We start from the raw sequence: 18,912 nt of genomic DNA, 5'->3' as shown, positions 1-18,912 counted from the left end.
TCGCCGCTCTTCATTGTCCGGCGTTGGGTCAGATCATGACAATGCGTGTCACGTCTGAATAAGTTCGAGGCTGGCTCCAGAGGCACTGCATCATGGGGCTCCTCCTCTGCACTTTGCAGCTGGGTTGCACCTGTCGCCGCTGGGTGTGCGTGGGCCGCCCCCATTGTTAAAACAGAGTGTCACTGGGCGCGGCGACAACCTAAACGAGCCATGCAAATGCAAATGCCCACCAAAAGGTCCAACTTTTATTTTCACAATCTACAAACTACCCACTACATCGATTCCTGCATCAGGGCCAGCAACCGATAGCAATTCTTCAAAACCTAAAAGTTTAGGGTTAACACGATGAAGTAGTACATTTTCTAGATATTTCCATATCCTTACAAGCATGTAGGTGCCCAGGGTAAAGGGCAAAAACGGTTCAGCCACATACATCAGGGGCTTCTGGGCTCGTAAGATCACAAAAGAAATATCCCTCTGGATGGCTGGGGCCTTGGTGTGCCAGTCGGTTATATCAAAAGCAGCCTGAGCAACCTCCAAAGACTGTTTACAAAAATTAAAAAGTGGGAGAAAAAGTTAAGAACTCATAGCTTAAAACTATAAATATCAATATGGGTATGAAATGCGATTGTAGTTTGGAATTTAGTATTTCAAAACTAGCTTTAGTTTGACTGTTTCATACCTGGGTATAAACCAAAGTTCCCGAGATGCACCATAGCGACAATTGAGTAAACGCCACCACCATGAGGAGCACAAATTTGGCTGCCATTTTGGGATCGACAGCAGCTGCAACCATGGTCTCAAAGGTGGATATAGAAATCAAAGCAAAACTGGCCATCAACTGCGCATTGAAGGCTCCATTGAAAGCTCTATTGGCTTTCTCTACCACCCTGCCAAATATAGTCTTAATATTGGTTGGTTGAAGGTCATAGAAAACTCACTTGATGATGTGCTGGTGGAAGCGTACCACCCGACAAAACTCCTCACGGAACCGGGCATCGCTAACCCTCATTTCACCCAGTTTCCTCAACTCGATGCACAGAAGCTTGAGGTTGAGAGCCGTCTGCATGAACGTGGAAATGCCGCACATGTCCACCATTAAGATACTCATTAGGTTGTGCTGCGAGGTTAAACTCAGCCAAAAGTAGAGGGACCAAAACATACGGGGATGCAGATCCAGGCGATGCCATTGAAATGGCCAAATTGAGTGAAAGGGAAGCTTTCCTTCGATTATCAAAGGTTGCAAGAAAACCGCAGCGCTAAAGAAGTTGACCAGACAAAAACAGTTGATATAAAGACCTGATTCTACCAGGTAACACAGCCTCTGCCAACCCAACACCTCCTCATCATTATGATTAGGTCTTAGCTCCCGATTATAGTAGTCAAAATCCCAAATAAGTTCATCGATTTTGTCGCAGCGTAAGTGCATGTAGAATATCTTCATAAAAATTAGACCCATCTATCAGAAACAGAGAACCATTAGTTTCTTTAATCTATAAGTGGGAGAACCACAGTAGCTTACTCCCGAAATCCACACCAAGTCGTCGCCCATTTCGATCACATTCTTAGACTCGGGCAGGGCCAAGACCATGGTCACGAAAGCGTTCATCACATTGCACATTATGAAATAGTTCAGCCATCGGTACAGAGACAAACTAGCCAACTTCTTGTTGGGATACTGGCACAGCAAGCTGTGGGTATGGCAAAAAACGGATTATAAAGATTACAAAATGAGTGATGGATGATGCAACACTCACCTCAAGCAGGCGCGAACGTAGTTAAAAGCCAGGCGTGGGATGGGACCAGGAGTTTCCTGTCTCAAAACCGAACGGAACTCATCCAAGAATTTCCGCATAAGGCTTAGATTTGATTGATAACCCGAGTCTGCCATTGCGAAATGTATAAACTGTGCTCCAGGCTGGCGGTCAGCTCCTTTTATACAAGAAGTCCTCGAGGGTCTAATTACAATGTTTATAAGCAATTGTTTTGCGAGAAACGCCCACGACGTTGATTTCCCTGAATGATTGCATTGAGAACATGTGCTGCAAATCGCACTACTTTGATCGATTTCGACTGACACATCACGATGATATGATGGACCTTTCGGTCACTCTCTACATCGTTCAATGAACCCAACTTTAACTTCGCGTGACTCGGGTGCCTCTATTAGATCATCAGCATCATTAAGAACAATGAATAATATAACGCATAAATGGTGAATTCAGCCGGGCTTCTGTTTATTCGCAATTTTTGAAGCGTATAGCAAAACATGATCATCGCAAAGTGCTCCTCACTCCACCCAACGAACCAAATAGTTGCGATGAGTTAGGTTCAATCAACCTGGCTCATAAACTTCCTGTGGCCTATCACTTCAATGGACTACATCTGCATAAGTAAGTTATGTTCGATGAGTTATGTCTTAATCAGGATCCCCGGGGGCCCCGCAAAGACATCCATATATAACCAGAAACGGACATTGTAAGAGTCCAGTTCGCTATTCAAATTTCGCCAGCACACTTTCCGTCATAATCCCGTGGGTTGGATGGTTCGGTACTGGTTCTGGTGTCTATGATGGCCATCTGGACATCCGCTTCCATGCTAACATGCTAATGCCACTGTCTAATGGCTGGACATGGACATTTAGCAAGGCCATTGGAATCAATCTGGGATTAGAGGAGTCCCGACCAGGGAGTCAATAGCCCCACAGTGGTTGGCCTGGCGCGCGTCGCCTGTAATGCTCGTAATAAAGTGTGTTTTATTATAACCCACGGACTAACCATATAATGGTACCATAATGGGCCGGCCATTAAAACAAATTGATATCAATTTTGCAACAATATGTGCACAAGTTGCGTCGATGACTCCGCGCCTCGTCATTGAACTCCCATGCTATGCCGTACAATACCATCCTATCCCAACCAATCCCATCCCGTACTATCCCATCCCATGCCATCCAATTCCCGCCAGAAGCGTTTGCAGCCACATGCACCACCTCATCCACAGTTGAATAGTTGAATTGTGGATGGGGTTAGTCGATAGTGGATTGTGGATAGTGGTGCTGCAGCAGTAACAGTATAGACCAGTTCCGAGTTGGCAAAGCGCCGTTTGATGCTCTAATTTATACAGCATACTGATGAGTTGACCGCTGTTCTGGAATTGTTCTCCTACGGGTTTGGGTTCGGTTCGGTTTCGGATTGCTTTGCTTTGGTCACGAAAAGCTGCAGATCAGACGGAGCACACCTGACCAGACACACAAACACACACGATATCAGTAACTCACCCAGAAATGGAAATATTCGCAGCGGTTAGCGTTTAATTGAAATGCATTTGGCTTGTTGCCTGTCAATCAGCCGTTGCGATAGATGGATAGGCCCCGGAACTCATCTTTCTCCTCCCCCTCCCAGAGCCGAAGGGTAATGGAGCTATTGGATCTTGGCCAGGATGCACACGCAACCCCATGGCGCTGTCATACGCCACTTTGCCAGGCCATCAAAACCACATCCGAACCATATCTAAGCACACGCAATGGGGATTCTTGGTAATGACTTTGCCTCCTGCTAGGATTTTAATTATACAGTCTGAGCAACGAAAGTAATAATAATTATCAGTGTTTGGCTGAATCACCTGCGATTGACACCTGATTTTATGTATCAATAAAAGACTTCGGGCGTTGGAGAAACATCTGTATTATCTCAAAATGAAATAAAAAGCTTAGCCTGCAGATAGACTTCTTAGTTACACATCTAAACTTGTCTGGTCATCTATTTCTATTACAGACATAAAACTTAATGAGCAATTAAAAGAGACATCCCGTAAACGGTAGTTACATATATAGATAATGGTTTGGCACCTGATTTTAAGTACCAATTAAGGAGTACGATAAATATGAAGACTACCATTCTTTAATGAATAATAAAAATGCGTGATGCGTGTTTAGTTAATGTCCGTGCATGAAAAAAAATTGCTTGTCATACTAGTTATAGGAACAAGTTTACAAAGGGGATCCTCATAAGATGCTATTAACGAAGAGAAAATCAGAATCATATAGATAGAACTTCATATTTAAGATTAGAAAAGGTTAGATAATGTTTAAAATGTATTATCAAAACATGTATACTTTAGAATTCATTGGGTGAGACTACCATAAAACTAAGCAATACTATCGACCCAATTTCTCCAAACTCCAACTACCATCTAAAAAGGTCAATAGATATTCCAGCTCCAATAATTACCAACCCTGGAGCGGGACGGACACTCGCATCCTCCATTAACCGTTATGGACTTGCGATTCGATGTGGACCAAGTTCAATGAGCGCATTTTCATGTTTATTGCAGAAGCAATTGGTAATAAGTGCGCGACCGCAGACGTGGAAAAAAAGAACACATTTCTCAATCGTTATTTATGAATACAATTGCAAGTTTGTTTAGCGAAGCCGGAGGCACCGCACACTCCACTCCGCCACCAGCGTATCAATAACAAGCCAAGATGAGGAGGAAACCTGGGGGAGAAGAGGAGGGAAGTGGAGGACACTAGGGGAGCACTACAATCCTGGTCCACAGAGACAAAATTTATATTATTACTATTTTTATTGTCAGCTTTCTCTATAGAGCTGATCTTATCAGTCTTATCTGCAAGAATACTTTAATCGATTGAAATAATCGTTGAATCTCATAAATCTTAAGAGGTTGTTAAGTATGCTGAGAAAATAAATACTGCTATTAATATAGAAAATATTATTATAGCCGAGTAACTGTAACCCAAATGCTTTGGAACTTGCTTTGGGATTATAAGAACAATTTTTAGTAGTATAAGTAGCTGCATTCTTCGAAAACAGTTTGTTTTTGTTGATAAGGATAGGATCTTGAAAATGCAGATTGGAAAAAATTATAGAAACATCGTAAATTTTGGTACTATATCAAAAACATTATTATTTATATTTTTAAATGACTTTAATATTTTAAATCAATGATATATTCCATTTATTTATTTTCTTTTTTGCTGCAGTTAAGACCCTCTTTAATTCATTTCATGATGATATTTTTTCTCTGTATGCTCTTCCCAGACATGAACTGGTTTCCCAGTTTTCCAGCATCAGCAGATCAGACGACTCACCGCTGCCGCCGGGCATCCAGCGACGTGTGCCCAAAGTTTGCATAAGTTGGACATGGACATGGACGAGGACTTGGATGTGGATCTGGAATTGAACCGGGACCTGGACCTGGACCTGGACCTGGTACTGAAGCTGGCTTCTTTTACAGTTAAAGATTTATAGATCATGCATGGGTAAATGGCGAACAGATACGCGGGCAATTGTGTGTAGGTAACGCAATCCTAAATCGACCACAAATTTATTCCAGCCAGGTAGATAAGAGCCCAAAGGAGCAGCAGCCCCAGTGACCAAGAGATCCAAATCTCCGGCTGACACAGAAATACAAATTCGAGCATTGAGCATCATAAAATGCAGATAGACGTAGTCATAAATGTATATATATGTATAAACCGATCGAAGTTCTATTTTCGAGAACTGTATGTGGCCGATAATGTGGAGTAGTAGCTGCAAGAAGGCGGGACGCTGGCTATCATTAGATGGAGATCTATGAAACTTAAAACTTTCTAAATGACGGGCGGCAACTTTAGCGGCAAAAAACCAAAACTGTAAATGCAGCCAAAGCAAATAGTTGCAGCCGCGTCGCCAACTAAAGTATAATTATTGGCCAGACGAGATGGGAATAAAGACGAAGACCGTAGACTGTAGACTGCAGAGTGAAGACTGCATACTGCATACTGCATACTGAAGACTGTAGCTTTGCAGTCTCCAACTGGGAAACTGCACGTACGCAGCGCCGGCAAAAGGAGATGCCAATATTTCTATATATATTTCTATATGTTTTTTTGTCTTTTTGTGTGCCACTGCTTAACTGTTTTTAATTGAAACCAGTTTGTGGTAATTGTCTTTTTGGCTTGTTGGCCCGACCGCCTTACTATATATGTTATAACTCGCTTATGTCAAACAGATTGGCTGTGTAATTCGAGGCAGCCCCATAACTCCACCTGCCGTGGAACTTTTCGAAAGTTTTCACTTGTTCTCTAGCACGGATCTACGGATCTTAGGATCGTGAATCTTTAGATCCGCAGATACCCAAGCAGCTGCACTCGAGCGCAACTAAAGCGAGTAAATTGTCATAAATTGAGTTGAACCAATGACAAATGGACGCCTTTTTTCTTGGTCCAAAGCTTTTATCAAACTGGAGCGTGAATCTTCGAACGGTACTGGGGATTCCTGTCATTTCTACCGCCGACCACACGGCGTATGTGCGACGCAGAACCTGTCCCAGTCTTTGTTAATTAGTCTGCAGTTAGAGATCTTCGCCTTCACACATCACAACACACTGTTATAGCCAGCAGTTGGTCGTACGGTTGTACAATTTGTCAAAACACACACGGCCCGAACTTATACTTTCGAGATATAAGAGCGTGGAGTAGAAAAAGAAAACTCGTTTAAGAGCGTACCGCCTCTCTCCAGATCTTTTCCTCAGGCTTCAGCTTTGGCTTTGGCTTTGGTTTCTTTCAACTGCGATTGCTTTGGCAGTCGCTCCACCGACGGCGACCTTGATAGACGTCTTAGCGGTTCGAAAACTAAAAGGAAAATCCCCCCAAAGCCCCAAACCCCAAAAAACAGATAACCCAGTCGCGAAGAAAAGCCGCCGCAGTCTTCGCTTTCTTTGCGGCCAAAACAACAGAGGCAAACAAAAGAAACCGAAACAAAGTGAATTTTCTAAAAACAATAACAGTTAACGCGACTCTGGTTGTTTTTGTGTAGTTTTGTGTGTGGCACGAGATGAAGATGTTTCAAAAATGCTGAAAAACGTGCAAGAAATGCTGCCGTAGAAATGTGTGAAAATGCCAGCAGATGCAAAGTGAAGTTAACCAAGTTAAAGTCAAAAAAGAAACCGCTTAAGTTTATGTGCGAAAAGCGATCCTGGGTGTATCTTGTCAGGAAAATTAACGGCCAAAGGTGTTAATTTATTCACCAACTGAAATCGGGCTCTGCTGTGAGTAAAGAAATAAAAAAGCCCCAAATCTAGATTTTGTTGGCCCGGGAAAAGGGCTTTTTTCGCCCTTGGCTTGGGTTAATCAGACCATTGCCAATTGAGTTTAGGTCACTGGGCATGGGCACTCTCCCAAATTGAAAACCTTTTTTTTGTTTTTCTTTTGGGAGAAAGTAATTTGCTGGAAAGAAGAAAAAAAAACAAAACCGTATCCAAAACACCGGCCATTGCACTGCCGTAATTCGGTTTTAACAACTGGCCGAAACCGTTGGCCAGCCAACTAACTTGGCCCTAAGTTGGCGGGCCTAAGTACATATTAAAGCACATTAAGGTGCCGAGCAAATGATGCGCTCCTCTGGCCACACAATGGACTGGACCCGGGAGCCGCTAACACAAAATAATAAAAATAACAGCGGAATAAATTTGAAATTTGTTATTATGCTGGGATATGGGATGGCTATGGCTATGGGATGATGCTCCAGAGTTCCCTGCTTTTCTGTTAGTGGCGTGTTCTAAGTGTTAAAAGTACGCCGAGTGTGACGTCGGCTGCACTCGGAAGTGTAGCTGCTGCTCCGGCCAGACAATGGGGCCCATCATCTATCTGGTGCCCGGAGATGCAGCCAACTCCAATCCCCAACTCCACGGTGCATGTTCATGTGAATTGCAATGGCCAGGTTAGAATGCGTTGTGGTAATTTCAATACCCCTCGCTGGGCACTCAGCCTTGTGGGGCATGCTCAACTAGATAGAACTAAAACTATTGTTATTTTTAGTAAGCAAATTCGAAGTCTACAAAGCAAATGAAATGATAATGATCGTTTGCACAAATCGAAAGTTATTTTTATACCACATTAGAAAGCATTCAAACAGAGAAAGAAGTTTAAGAGTTTCGATGCCTTCTTAATGAGCCTTTTTAAAAGGCTATATTTAACTTTACTGCTGTTAAAGCAAATACAATTTTGGCTTTCAATTTAGCAATTTAAAAATCATTAGTTGGCTGATTATAATACATTGTAGGTTTAATTTTTGAGAAATTTGCTTTATAGCAGAAAGACTTATTTATTTGATATCTACTTTATTAAAAATGGTTTGTTTTTCTGTTAACTTTTTGTTTAATATGTACTACTAAAAACTACCTTTGAGCAACACCATTTTACTTCAATATTTTAAAGAGATAGATCATTAATCTCATAGTAAACTTTTTAAATGTATCTTGAACTTGTTCTTATTATTTCATCAATCTCTACAAAAAAGCGTATCCCAAGTCTCAGTTTTTGGTACTATTCAATTGCACTTTGAACTGATTCTTATTCATATTAATTAGTGGCTATCTCAATACAAACCATTAGTTGGCAAATCACCGAATACATTTTTCAAAGACCAATCCTTATTGTTTCTTTTAACAAACCCATTTCCGATGACCAGTTATTGGATCTGTTGTACTTAACGCTTCGTTGGGCAAGTCCAGAATTCTATGGGGTGTTTCCTGGGTCGATCAGGCTGATTCCTAGAGTACTGCCACTTGTTTATTATGGTTAAATTTATGCACAGACTTAGAACAATGCGCACACGCTCTTTCGTGTTGCCCAATAATTAATGATCGCGTACATGGCGGCGGATGATGGGCTGCAATGGGCTGAAATGAGATGGAATAGATGGAATATGGCTAATTTATGCAGTTGGGTTCAATTACCTGTTAATTGAGTTTAGTCGAGTGCGCAAGAGTCAAGACCCGGCATAGGTGCCCCATGGAGATACAAACTACAGACTACATTTTACTATGTGCTACGGAAATGCAAGACCACATAAATATAACAGTCCCGAGAACCAGCAAGAGTTTTCCACTTCTTTTTCGTCTTTTTCCCAGCATCATCAAAATCGCATCAGTTTCAGTTGCTACGAGTATCATTGCTCTGTGAGTTTTTGCTGATATTGCAGTTGGAAAACCGAAAAGCAGGTCATTACTGCCATTAAATTCGTTTCGAAAATGCAGACAAGCCGAAAACCGAAACTAGACAACCCAAAATCAAGCCAAAAACCGAATAACTAAGGCAAGCTCGTAAACAAATCGAAAAGAAAGAGAAATAATAGAAATGATATTGTTGTTATTTTTAAATGCCATAACTGTACAGCAAGTCGAGTGATAGATGGAGATAGAGTTGGCTAAGCTGGTAGATACCGATGTAGATGGATGGCGATTATGATGGTAGAGCTGGTGACTGGTCAATCAAAAGACTTAGGCACCGAACCTTAGTGTGTCTTTTGTAGTTTTTGTTGTTTTCTTGGCTGAGTTCTACTGAGCTTTGTAAAGAAATTTTACTTTCAAATTAGGCCGCAACTGTTGCTTTTTATCGCTTTCTTCTCTTTCATTCATTCGCGCGCACATTATGGCTCTAGATAATATACCTTTACCACCACCTCTACCCCTCTACGCACCCGTCTCTTTTGTTCTTCTTTTGAAGAGCCAAAAAAACCAGGCACACACTTCTGAGATCAGTAGAACTCGTAGAGATATGAACAGTTAGGAGTCCCCAATAAGTTTTCTGTGTTGCCTTGGCGCTGTGTGTGTGAAATATTTATGTAAATTGGCCTGGCCGAAAGCAGCTGCTAAAGTGCAACTGATTAGCGGTATAAACGGGGTGTTCTAAGCCAAGTGCAGCAGCGGGCTTTTGGTAACGGTAAACGCAGCATAGGCGGCTAAAGCTGAGGAATACAGTTTTCCAACTGCGACGCACTTGAACCAAGGCAGCATTATGGCAGCTCTCCACCTTGTCCCAGCCAATAAGTATACACTTGCCGCCAGAACGAGTTTTAATTGCAACATTTGTTTAAATGTTGTCCGTTAGCCACCGGCGAACTAGCACCACCAACTGGATGTAGATGTAGAAGTTGCTCCATTTCCAGCAAAACGGACTAAACAATTTCTGCCTCATTAACCGGGGGCCCCAAAGAATGTCAACTGGCTAGCTGGTTTCGTTTCGCTAGCTACGAATTTGGACTTCTTTTTAATTAATTAGTGGTTTGTTTTTCTTTTCTTTTTCTTTTTTTTTTGCCCCTCTCCCCAACCAGTTGCAGCTGCACCGTAGAATCCCCCAGAGTGCGTTCCATCCAGCTATGTTGCTGTTAAGATGCGGCTCCAATCCTTACCGCTGCTCCTTCTGCTCACTTTCGTCACCCTCCCGCCTGCCACGCCCACCTCGGCACCCCGACCGCCCCCACATCCGAGGGTGAGGAACCACTATGCCAACGAAGATCTCGGCGAGGGTCCACCGATGCCGGCCAGCCTGCTGCTGGAGGAACTGCAGCAGACCAACGGGCAGCTCATCAATCTGACACGACAGCACGACGGCGATACCTTCCATACGAGCGGTGAGTTATACACTTGGAATCAGGTGGAATACAATACTACAAATGGGGATTGTATTCAATGATTCCTTAACTGATTTTCCATAGGAAATTACCACTAAAGTCAGCCAGAAAATCAATGGCAGTGGGTGTAAATGGCTTGTGCTTAAGATCTATTTTAGACTAATTTTATTGGGCAATAAATGTTAAATCGTTTAATGGGTTCGGTTTATTCTTAACCGTTAAGTGAAAGCACATTAAATGCGATGCGCACATATTAACATATTCATGGTTTATCTCGTTCGTTCTAGAAAAACAAACTGCCTTGTAGATGATGAATATGTAGTTTAATGATTATGTGATAACATCTCTTAAGATGGACCAACAAGAATTAATTTTTCCAAATTGGCATCCCATACTAATAGGATGTTTATTATATATTTATGTAACATTCTGTTAAAAGATTCTGGATAAATCAGTCAGTTCACTTAGAATATATTTGCTAGAGGTTCGAATTAACTTACTTTTAAATAGTTTATGCTTTCTTAGAGGTCGAAAAAACGGCTCTTAAACTTTTTATACCCGTTACTCGTAGAGTAAAAGGGTATACTAGATTCGTCGGAAAGTATGTAACAGGCAGAAGGAAGCGTTTCCGACCCCATAAAGTATATATATTCTTGATCAGGATCACTAGCCGAGTCGATCTAGCCATGTCCGTCTGTCCGTCTGTCCGTCTGTCCGTCTGTCTGTCCGGATGAACGCTGAGATCTCGGAAACTATAAGAGCTAGGCTATTGAGATTTGGCGTGCAGATTCCTGAGCTTCTTACGCAGCGCAAGTTTGTTTCAGTACAGTGCCACGCCCACTCTAACGCCCACAATCCGCCCAAAACTGTGGGTCCTACAGTTTTGATGCTAGAATAAAAATTTTAACTGAAATGTAATGTTCTTATCAATACCTATCGATTGACCCAAAAAAAAGTTTGCCACGCCCACCCTAACGCCCATAAACCGCCCACAAACTTCAAAAAATCGTAAATATGAACGTGGATATCTCGGAAACTATCAAAGATAGAGAATTGGGATTTCAGATTTAGATTCCGTAGCCTTATAAGCAGCGCAAGTTTGTCACGCGAATATGCCACGCCCACTCTAACGCCCACAAACCGCGAAAACCTGTGATGCCCACAATTTTTATGCTGAATAAAAAATTTTAACTGAAATGTATTGGTCTCGTCAATACCTATCGATTGGTCCAAAAAAAAATTTGCCACGCCCACTCTAACGCCCAAAACGCTTAAATCTGTATACCGCCGGTAGGTGGCGCATTTTAATCTCGCTTTGCTACTTGCATATCTCTATTTAGCTGAGTAACGGGTATCTGATAGTCGAGGTACTCGACTATAGCGTTCTTCCTTGTTTACTTTGGAGTTAAAAGCAAAACCTACATATTCATATTGGTTTGTTAAAGAACCTGTAATGTAGTGCCAAAATAGCACTGTTAAAATGATATTTCATGGCATAAACTTTGTTATTTTTTTAAGTAAATCTAAGTGGTGGTGCAAGCATTTTATAATCTTTCTTACTCACCAGATAGCTATACGCATATGAACAAAGTACCAAAGACTTGCTTATTTTTTCAAATGCATGGCCAATGTCACTGCCATCGAATAGTTGCCTTGGCAGGTGGCATCTTCGGCTGGATGATCCGTTGGTTTTTTTCGTGGCTCATCCGCTGACAGCAGCATTAATTTTGCCAGTAAGGCCTGGTCCGGTCCGGTGGGGTCTGATTAGCCGTCAATCGGCTGGATATGTTGTGAAGTCCCGACTCAATCCATCTTAATGTTTTCTCTGCGCAGGTCTAAGCAGTGCCTGCAATGCGGACACCTGCATCGGACTCTCGAGCGGCACAGCATCGCTGGTTCGTCTGACCGGCGATGGAAGCGGTCAAGGCAACGGTAAGCATTGGATCACCATGGTAATGGGTGCCTGTCATAATCCAAGAAAATCCACCTATCCACAGACGGACTCAATCCGGCGACCTCGTCTCTTGCTGGCGGTCAAATGGAGCTACTGACCCGTCGCCTCAAGATGCAAAGGGGTCGTGGCCAAATGGAGAACCTAGATGGGAGTGGTGAAGCCGGATGCACCTGTCGATGTCTTCCCTATCAAAGGGCCTATCGCGAGGATCTGGGCATCTGCGTGGACGACATTCATGGTGAGTGTGTGTGTGTGTGCATTGCGGAAGCCTTCCACCAATTCCAAGCCAAATTGTGTGCTCCATTTCGCGGTGGGAGTCGCTCCCACATGTGAAACACCATCCATATCCATCCATTGTTTTGTCATATCCGAGCACAATGGTTGCCCAACTGAAGAAAAAAAAAAGAAGAAAAAAATTGAAAAGTCCCAACCGAACGAAAGAAATGCTGTAATAACAGCCACTGAAATTGTGCAGGGCTGCAGAATGAAAACGAAACGTGACGCAAAGAGGGAAAAAATGTTATTATTATTGAACAAATCGCTTGTTTCCCCGCTGCTAATGAATGAAAGGAAACTTTCGCCCGTCTTTCGTCGTCTGCCAGCATAAACAATCTCATACGGCTGCCATTTCGGGGTCTAACTCAGGCATGGAATCCGACTCGAAGATCGGAATTGGAATTGGCATTGGAATCGGACTCACCAAGTCGGACCAAGAAAGTAAGAGCCGGGCTGGCCGGAAAAACAACAGCGCAAATATGTGGTTTCACTACCGATTCCGACTCGTAATTGATAAGCGCCGAACGTTATCGTAGACATTTTGAGCGTACTTTCCCACAACCTCAGACACCTCAAACACCTAATCGTTTCTTATTTCTCCACCCATTGTTACAGAGTGCTCCCTGTCGCCCTTCGTGAGTGGTTCCTCCTCGGAAAAGATCCCCTTTGTCTTCCTGCCGCTCAAGGGTCAGATCATCTATCCCAGCAGGGAGATCAGCTTTGCCAGTAAGTAATTTCTATCATATTTGGATCATATCTACCACTTTTAGTTGGGAAAATCGTGTAGGTAGTGAAGAGTTTACTGGTTTAAAGGAAAAGCTATCTTTACATATCTCTATTTCATAAGACTTGTTGACAATTTTGATACAAAAGAGTATTATTTTCAAAGATTTCGATATAATTTAAACAATAAATAATACCAAACTTTTACTGACTAAAATCGTTGATGAAGTTATTTATGTACTGGTTTTAAGTTACTGGTTTTAATAAACATCCATATTTTATGAGTCGATTGACAGCTCATGTATTCAGACTATTATTGTTATTTTAATTTGTGAAAGTCTTTGAATCTTTTGAAGAGAGGTTTTTTGTTTTAATTTAATTTATATTTATTATAAATATTTAAGATAAAATTTTATAAGATACGTTTATTTGGATATATTTTTTTAAAGGCATTCACACACCCGTTTGCGCTGTAACCGGCGCCCAGTATCTGGGTTCCAATGGCTGGTCGGATCTGCGCAATCCCATAGACACCGACTACCCATTTCGAATGTTCCGGGATGAGGGACGCAGCTTCCTCTTATGGTTGGGAGAAGCTGATCTTCGCCAGAAAATGCAGGGTCGCCTGATTGTGGTGCATCTAGTGTGTCGCGATATGACGGTGGCAATGAATGCTAGTAGTCACGTGAAGGGCGAACCACTCATGCCACCCAGAAATGTTCATTCACCCTGTGTTGCCTTCCGGGTGAATGGCAGTCCCGTAAAATATGCCCACAGTAAGTCTATTAAATCCTAATCTTGCTTACAAATGTGTAACTCATTACTTTCCAAAACAGACGTTCCCGAGGTCTTTTTTCAACCGGCCAACTCCACAACATTGGCCTCCACTTCGGATGGAATGACCATGCGGGAGTATGTCGTCATTGGGATCTGCAGTCTGCTCTTGGGTCTCATCTATGTGGCCTCTGTGTTTTTATATCTGTACATGAAAAAGCGAAAGCGACACAATTCGCGGCATTCTCTAGATAACCTGACGAATGATATCAACTATCCCAAAAACGATCAAGTAACTTATGGAGCCCCCTTTAGCCGGGTCGGTAGTATATACTCATCCAATAGTTTGGGTATGGGTAATGGGAATGAGTCCAACACGCGGACCAGTATCGGCAGTCTCAAGGAGGATATGGGTATTGTGAAAAATAATCCCTTGCTGCAACATTTTCCTCAGCTGAGCGAAAGGGAGCACAATTCCGGTTTTGCCAGCGATATTTCCAACTCGAACTCTGAGTGCGAAATGGAGGAAAAAATCAAGGTGGGTGTATATAACAATTCTGAAAATATATGGGATCAATATATCATTTTTTATAGACATCTGTGCTGGTGCATCCACAGCTTAGTAAGTCACCCAAACCAGCAGGTGGTGCGGATAATGCGGCAATGGATGTGGATGACTTCCTGCAGGATAACGAGTGCCTGCCCGCTGAAAATGTGGCCGTAATTGATGAACTCATGACCGAGGAAAAGCTGGAGAACCTGCGAGCCATGGTCAGCGGAAATGTGCGCAAGAAGCTCTACTTCAATCCGGCCTATTTTGAGCCTCATTTACTGGCGGTAAGCCGAATTTATTTAAATTATATTTAGAAACAATTCATTAACCAAAATTATGAATATATTTCCGGCAAAGTAGCATATTTTCAAGATTTCATTTAAAATATTTTAAACAATATTTGTAACTTTCCTTCTTAATATTGAGAACATAATAAATCGAAATTATCAGGGTAATCTAAAAATATTTAATTTCCTTATAATAAAGCCCTGTAGTTTTAATATCTGTCTTGTTCTTATCTTGTTGCTTTCTTCCAGGAACCGCCTCAAGCTGCCATCGAGTTTTTGCAGAAGATTCGCGAGGTAATCGCCATTGCCAAGTACAAGATGGCCTCGAAGCGATATCAACCCTCTCTGAATATAATTCCGGAGGAGCTGCACCCGGATTCCAGTTCCAGTTCACCCACCATGTTCAACATTCCGCTGCAGCAAAGTTTGGCGACCAAGGGTATGGGTGACAAGCGGAACAGCATTGAACAATGGCTGCAAAGTGTACCCAATTCCGATGCGACTCCGGCTCAAAAGACCCTCGACAGACCTGCTCCATCGACGACTGCAAAGAAGGCATCCGGATCGCCGAACAAGGGTTCCCTGAGAAAGGAGATAACTGCACCCAAGGAGAAACCACCGCCGCCTCCTCTGCAGAAATCTAAAACAGAAGAAGGTCCAGGGAAGTCCAACTCGCCAGGACCGCCACATGGTATGCAGTCCAGTCGTAGCCCCGGTAAAAACAGTCCGGAACAGTCACCTACCCAACCGAAGACATCCGTGGGCGGCTCTTACGAGGGCTTCTCCGCCTTCTCCGTGGCCGCCAATGTCTATGGATTTGCAGAGACTGGTGGGGAAATCTACAACAATCCCAAGTTCATGCTGGCCGACTCACCCGCGGGCTCTATGCGCAGTGCCTCCAGTCGCTCCAAGTCGCTGAGGAAGCGCAGCGACGTTCTGGAACAGTTCGCTGCCGCCAACTCGACACCCACCTCGCTCACCTCCTTCGACCGGCAGCACTACAATATGTTGAGGAACATGAAGCCGGCTGAGGTCATATACGATTCCCTGAAACGGGAGTATACAGCGCATATCCCAACGCCCGATTATGATAGCACCATTGAGAAGCGGATCAAGGACATCTATAGCAGCACACAGAGCAGCATTCCATCGGTGCCCACTCCGGATTATAGCTCCCTCAGTCGAAAGTCCCTCAAACAGTTCCAACCAGATTCTCCGATTTACAGGAGAAAGTCACCACAATATCTGATTGTGGACTACGAGACGGATAGCCTAGAACGTCTTGAGCCCAATAAGCGCAAGAGTTCTCACTCCTCCAGTTCACCATCCTCCGATGTGAGTTCCCAGCTGAGTCCCAGTTTGAGCACAGCTCTGCCACTCGAGGAGGAGATGGAGATCAGTCACACTGTATACGATCGTCTGGACGGATTTCGTAAGGAGGGCGAGATGAAGAAGCGCCTGGCTGCGAAGCACCAGCATCCACATCCTGGGCAACAGCAACAGAGGCAAAAGGAGGCGGCGGCTCGCATCAAGTACGACACTCCCTTTCGGGGCAGCATGACCATCGAGGTGGAGCACGAACCCCCCTCCGATCTGGAGCGCACCGATAGCGATCAATTCGAGCCGGACACCCTGGATCGCAAGCCCAAGAAGCAGAGTTTTTGCGACATTTCCGCCTGGGATGGCCACAAGCCAATGGACTCGGACTTCAGCCAGATCAACTCCTTGCCCGATTTGAGTCGCCAGTTGAGTCCTGCCCCCAGTCAGGCCATCAAGCCGAGGACTGCTTCCTTCATCCTGCGATCCAGTAACTCATTTCGCAACTTGAGGGAGATCTATGAGTCACCGCTGATTGTCCAGGAGAACATCAAGTGCGATAAGAAGGTGCCACAGACGCCGGAAGAAGAGGGTAGGATTTTAACCCTGGAGGCCAAGCACTCTCGTCGCCAGCGCCTCATGGAGACCTCACCCACCCAATCGGTGGTGGACGTGACAAAGGTGAACAAGACCACCATCACGATTTCATCCCCCAAGCCGTCGGATAAGCCTCCTCCTCTTGCCCGACCCAAGGCCAATCAGCATTACTGCCCACCACTGGTGCATGGTAAGCGACCACTACCACCACCGCCTCCAAACTCATCGGAGCATTCGGGAGCCCAAGAGGAAGATGCCTACAGCCTGCACAGTGAAATCACAGAGGTCACTGGGATCTCGGAATTCGAGAACTCTTGCAACAACACCATGTCTAGTGCTATATCGGCGACCACTGAGGAGAGAACCCATACAAAAGGTTCCAAGACTGCCAAAGTCAGTGGTAAATCACCGGAAGAGGACTACGAGGGGATGTACAATAAGAAAATCAACAGTCTGCGCAACGACTACAGTCTGACCAAGTATCTCAATCGGCGGAAGAGTCAGCGGGAGGAGGCCTCGAAAGGTGGTCCAGAATCACCCAAGGACGTGACCACCGAGCCGGAGTTCAGTAGCGGCAATAAGAACCTTAAGGAGGTGGTGGATCTCGCCCAGTTCGATGCCCTGTCCATTAGCTCCCGTTCCAATCGGAGCAGCGGTCACCTTTCCGAGCGCACCAAGGAGATGTATCGGAATGCAGGAGTGCCCGTGGGCATTGCCTATCCCCAGCGGGCGGCCAGTAGTTCCGGAAGTGCTACTTCCGGCGGAAACGTACAAACCGTCTACCGCTGTGAGATCGAACAGGCCCAGATCACGGCTGGAATGCAGATTGCCATCGGACTGAAGGATCGCGCCAAGAAGGCCAAGGATCTGAAGAATGCGTGGCGAAAGTTTGTGACCATGGCGGCCAACAAGTTCAGTCCCAGCCAGAGTCCAGCGCCAACGTATGGCAGCAAAAATGCCGCCGGTTTCCTGGAGGACGACGGCATCGCCTCCATCATCGAGGATGCTGCTCAGTCGGCTGGAATGGGACAACCCGGTAGCCAAACGTATTACGAACAGCGTTTTGGGCAACTGGACAGCGGCTACATGAGCACCGATTCCACAGAGCTGTACAAGCGGAATGTCTACGATCGGTACAACTTTAAGATGATGTCCGGTCGGGGACAGATCATACGGGTGGACACCATCGAGGACAACGAGGAGGAGAGCGGTCCCAACGACAATCGTTTTGAGGACCTCGAACACATGGTCTCCCCGGGTCACAGTCGTCGGTCGCCGGAGAACATGGCAGTGGTTCCAGGCGATCTCAGCGATGCGGATTCCGATAGGACTCTCACTCGTTCCCACTCCCAAACGAATTCCCAGGAGCGAAATGTGCGGGGTAGCACCACCACCATGTCGTCCTATTCCTCGGATGAAAATGGACGCGGTCACAGCACCTGCTGTGGATCCTCGGAAACGGACGAGGAGACCAACGCGGAGGACATGTGGGAGTCCGGGGCGGAGAGCATAGAAACGCACTCCGTGCTCTACAAGATGATAAGGAAGAGTTAGAATAAGTATCGCCTAATGGAAAACTAGTTTTTAGGGATGTGCAATATCGAAAGCAGACGAAAGACTTACATTCTAAGACTAAGTAACGCAATATAGCAACAATCAGTGCAATAACTCGGAGATTCTTGCCAAACCATAAGGTGCAATTTTGATAGATCTAAGCTAGCTAGTAAATATTATTATGTAGAAGGAGGTAAACCCTTGGAAACTGCATCCAATACGCAAAGTGCAGGTACCAACAGAATATCGGAATAGAAACAAACCCAAGCCCTAAGAAGTCTAAGTGCAATCAATCATCATATTATATCGTGTAGTATCGTAACGGATGCGTATTGTGATAAACGTAAGCAGTCTTGGGCCGGAAATGTGCAATCTTAGTGTTAGTCCCAGTGTAAATGTATTACAATTAAGTTATCACAATAAAACTTCGACTTATGTTAGACTAAACAACAAGTTAAT

The 18,912-nt window shown here is 44.2% G+C and overlaps 2 protein-coding genes across 2 annotated transcripts; one reads left to right on the top strand and one right to left on the bottom strand.

Annotated features, from left to right (window-relative positions):
• Positions 1-179: 179 nt before the first annotated feature.
• On the bottom strand, positions 180-1,914 carry Or47b (Odorant receptor 47b). Its single transcript, XM_017072939.4, has 6 exons — positions 1,758-1,914; positions 1,523-1,691; positions 942-1,459; positions 683-890; positions 385-543; positions 180-323 (listed from the first exon to the last, which is right to left on the bottom strand). The coding sequence occupies exons 1-6, from the start codon at positions 1,889-1,891 to the stop codon at positions 273-275; spliced, it is 1,239 nt and encodes a 412-aa protein (XP_016928428.3). The 5' UTR covers positions 1,892-1,914; the 3' UTR covers positions 180-272.
• A 4,118-nt stretch (positions 1,915-6,032) lies between these two features.
• Positions 6,033-18,899, top strand: sha (shavenoid). Its single transcript, XM_017072837.4, has 9 exons — positions 6,033-7,053; positions 10,119-10,418; positions 12,252-12,350; positions 12,416-12,610; positions 13,264-13,374; positions 13,821-14,147; positions 14,208-14,683; positions 14,740-14,982; positions 15,235-18,899. The coding sequence occupies exons 2-9, from the start codon at positions 10,178-10,180 to the stop codon at positions 18,451-18,453; spliced, it is 4,911 nt and encodes a 1,636-aa protein (XP_016928326.3). The 5' UTR covers positions 6,033-7,053; positions 10,119-10,177; the 3' UTR covers positions 18,454-18,899.
• Positions 18,900-18,912: the final 13 nt, after the last annotated feature.

Source organism: Drosophila suzukii, chromosome 2R (genome assembly GCF_043229965.1).
Source record: "Drosophila suzukii chromosome 2R, CBGP_Dsuzu_IsoJpt1.0, whole genome shotgun sequence".
Lineage (NCBI taxonomy): Eukaryota > Metazoa > Arthropoda > Insecta > Diptera > Drosophilidae > Drosophila > Drosophila suzukii.
Note: the sequence above shows the minus strand (reverse complement) of the source record. Positions and strands in the feature narration are given on the sequence as shown.

Bases quoted from the DNA above. Each gene is read 5' to 3' on its own strand.
- Or47b (XM_017072939.4), bottom strand. From the start codon at position 1,891: ATGGCAGACTCGGGTTATCAATCAAATCTAAGCCTTATGCGGAAATTC. The intron at 1,460-1,522 runs GTAAGCTACTGT...TGTTTCTGATAG, and splicing joins ACTTGGTGTGGATTTCGGGA to ATGGGTCTAATTTTTATGAA. The intron at 891-941 runs GTGAGTTTTCTA...TATATTTGGCAG, and splicing joins TTCCACCAGCACATCATCAA to GGTGGTAGAGAAAGCCAATA.
- sha (XM_017072837.4), top strand. From the start codon at position 10,178: ATGCGGCTCCAATCCTTACCGCTGCTCCTTCTGCTCACTTTCGTCACC. The intron at 14,148-14,207 runs GTAAGTCTATTA...TTTCCAAAACAG, and splicing joins TCCCGTAAAATATGCCCACA to ACGTTCCCGAGGTCTTTTTT. The intron at 14,983-15,234 runs GTAAGCCGAATT...GCTTTCTTCCAG, and splicing joins TTGAGCCTCATTTACTGGCG to GAACCGCCTCAAGCTGCCAT.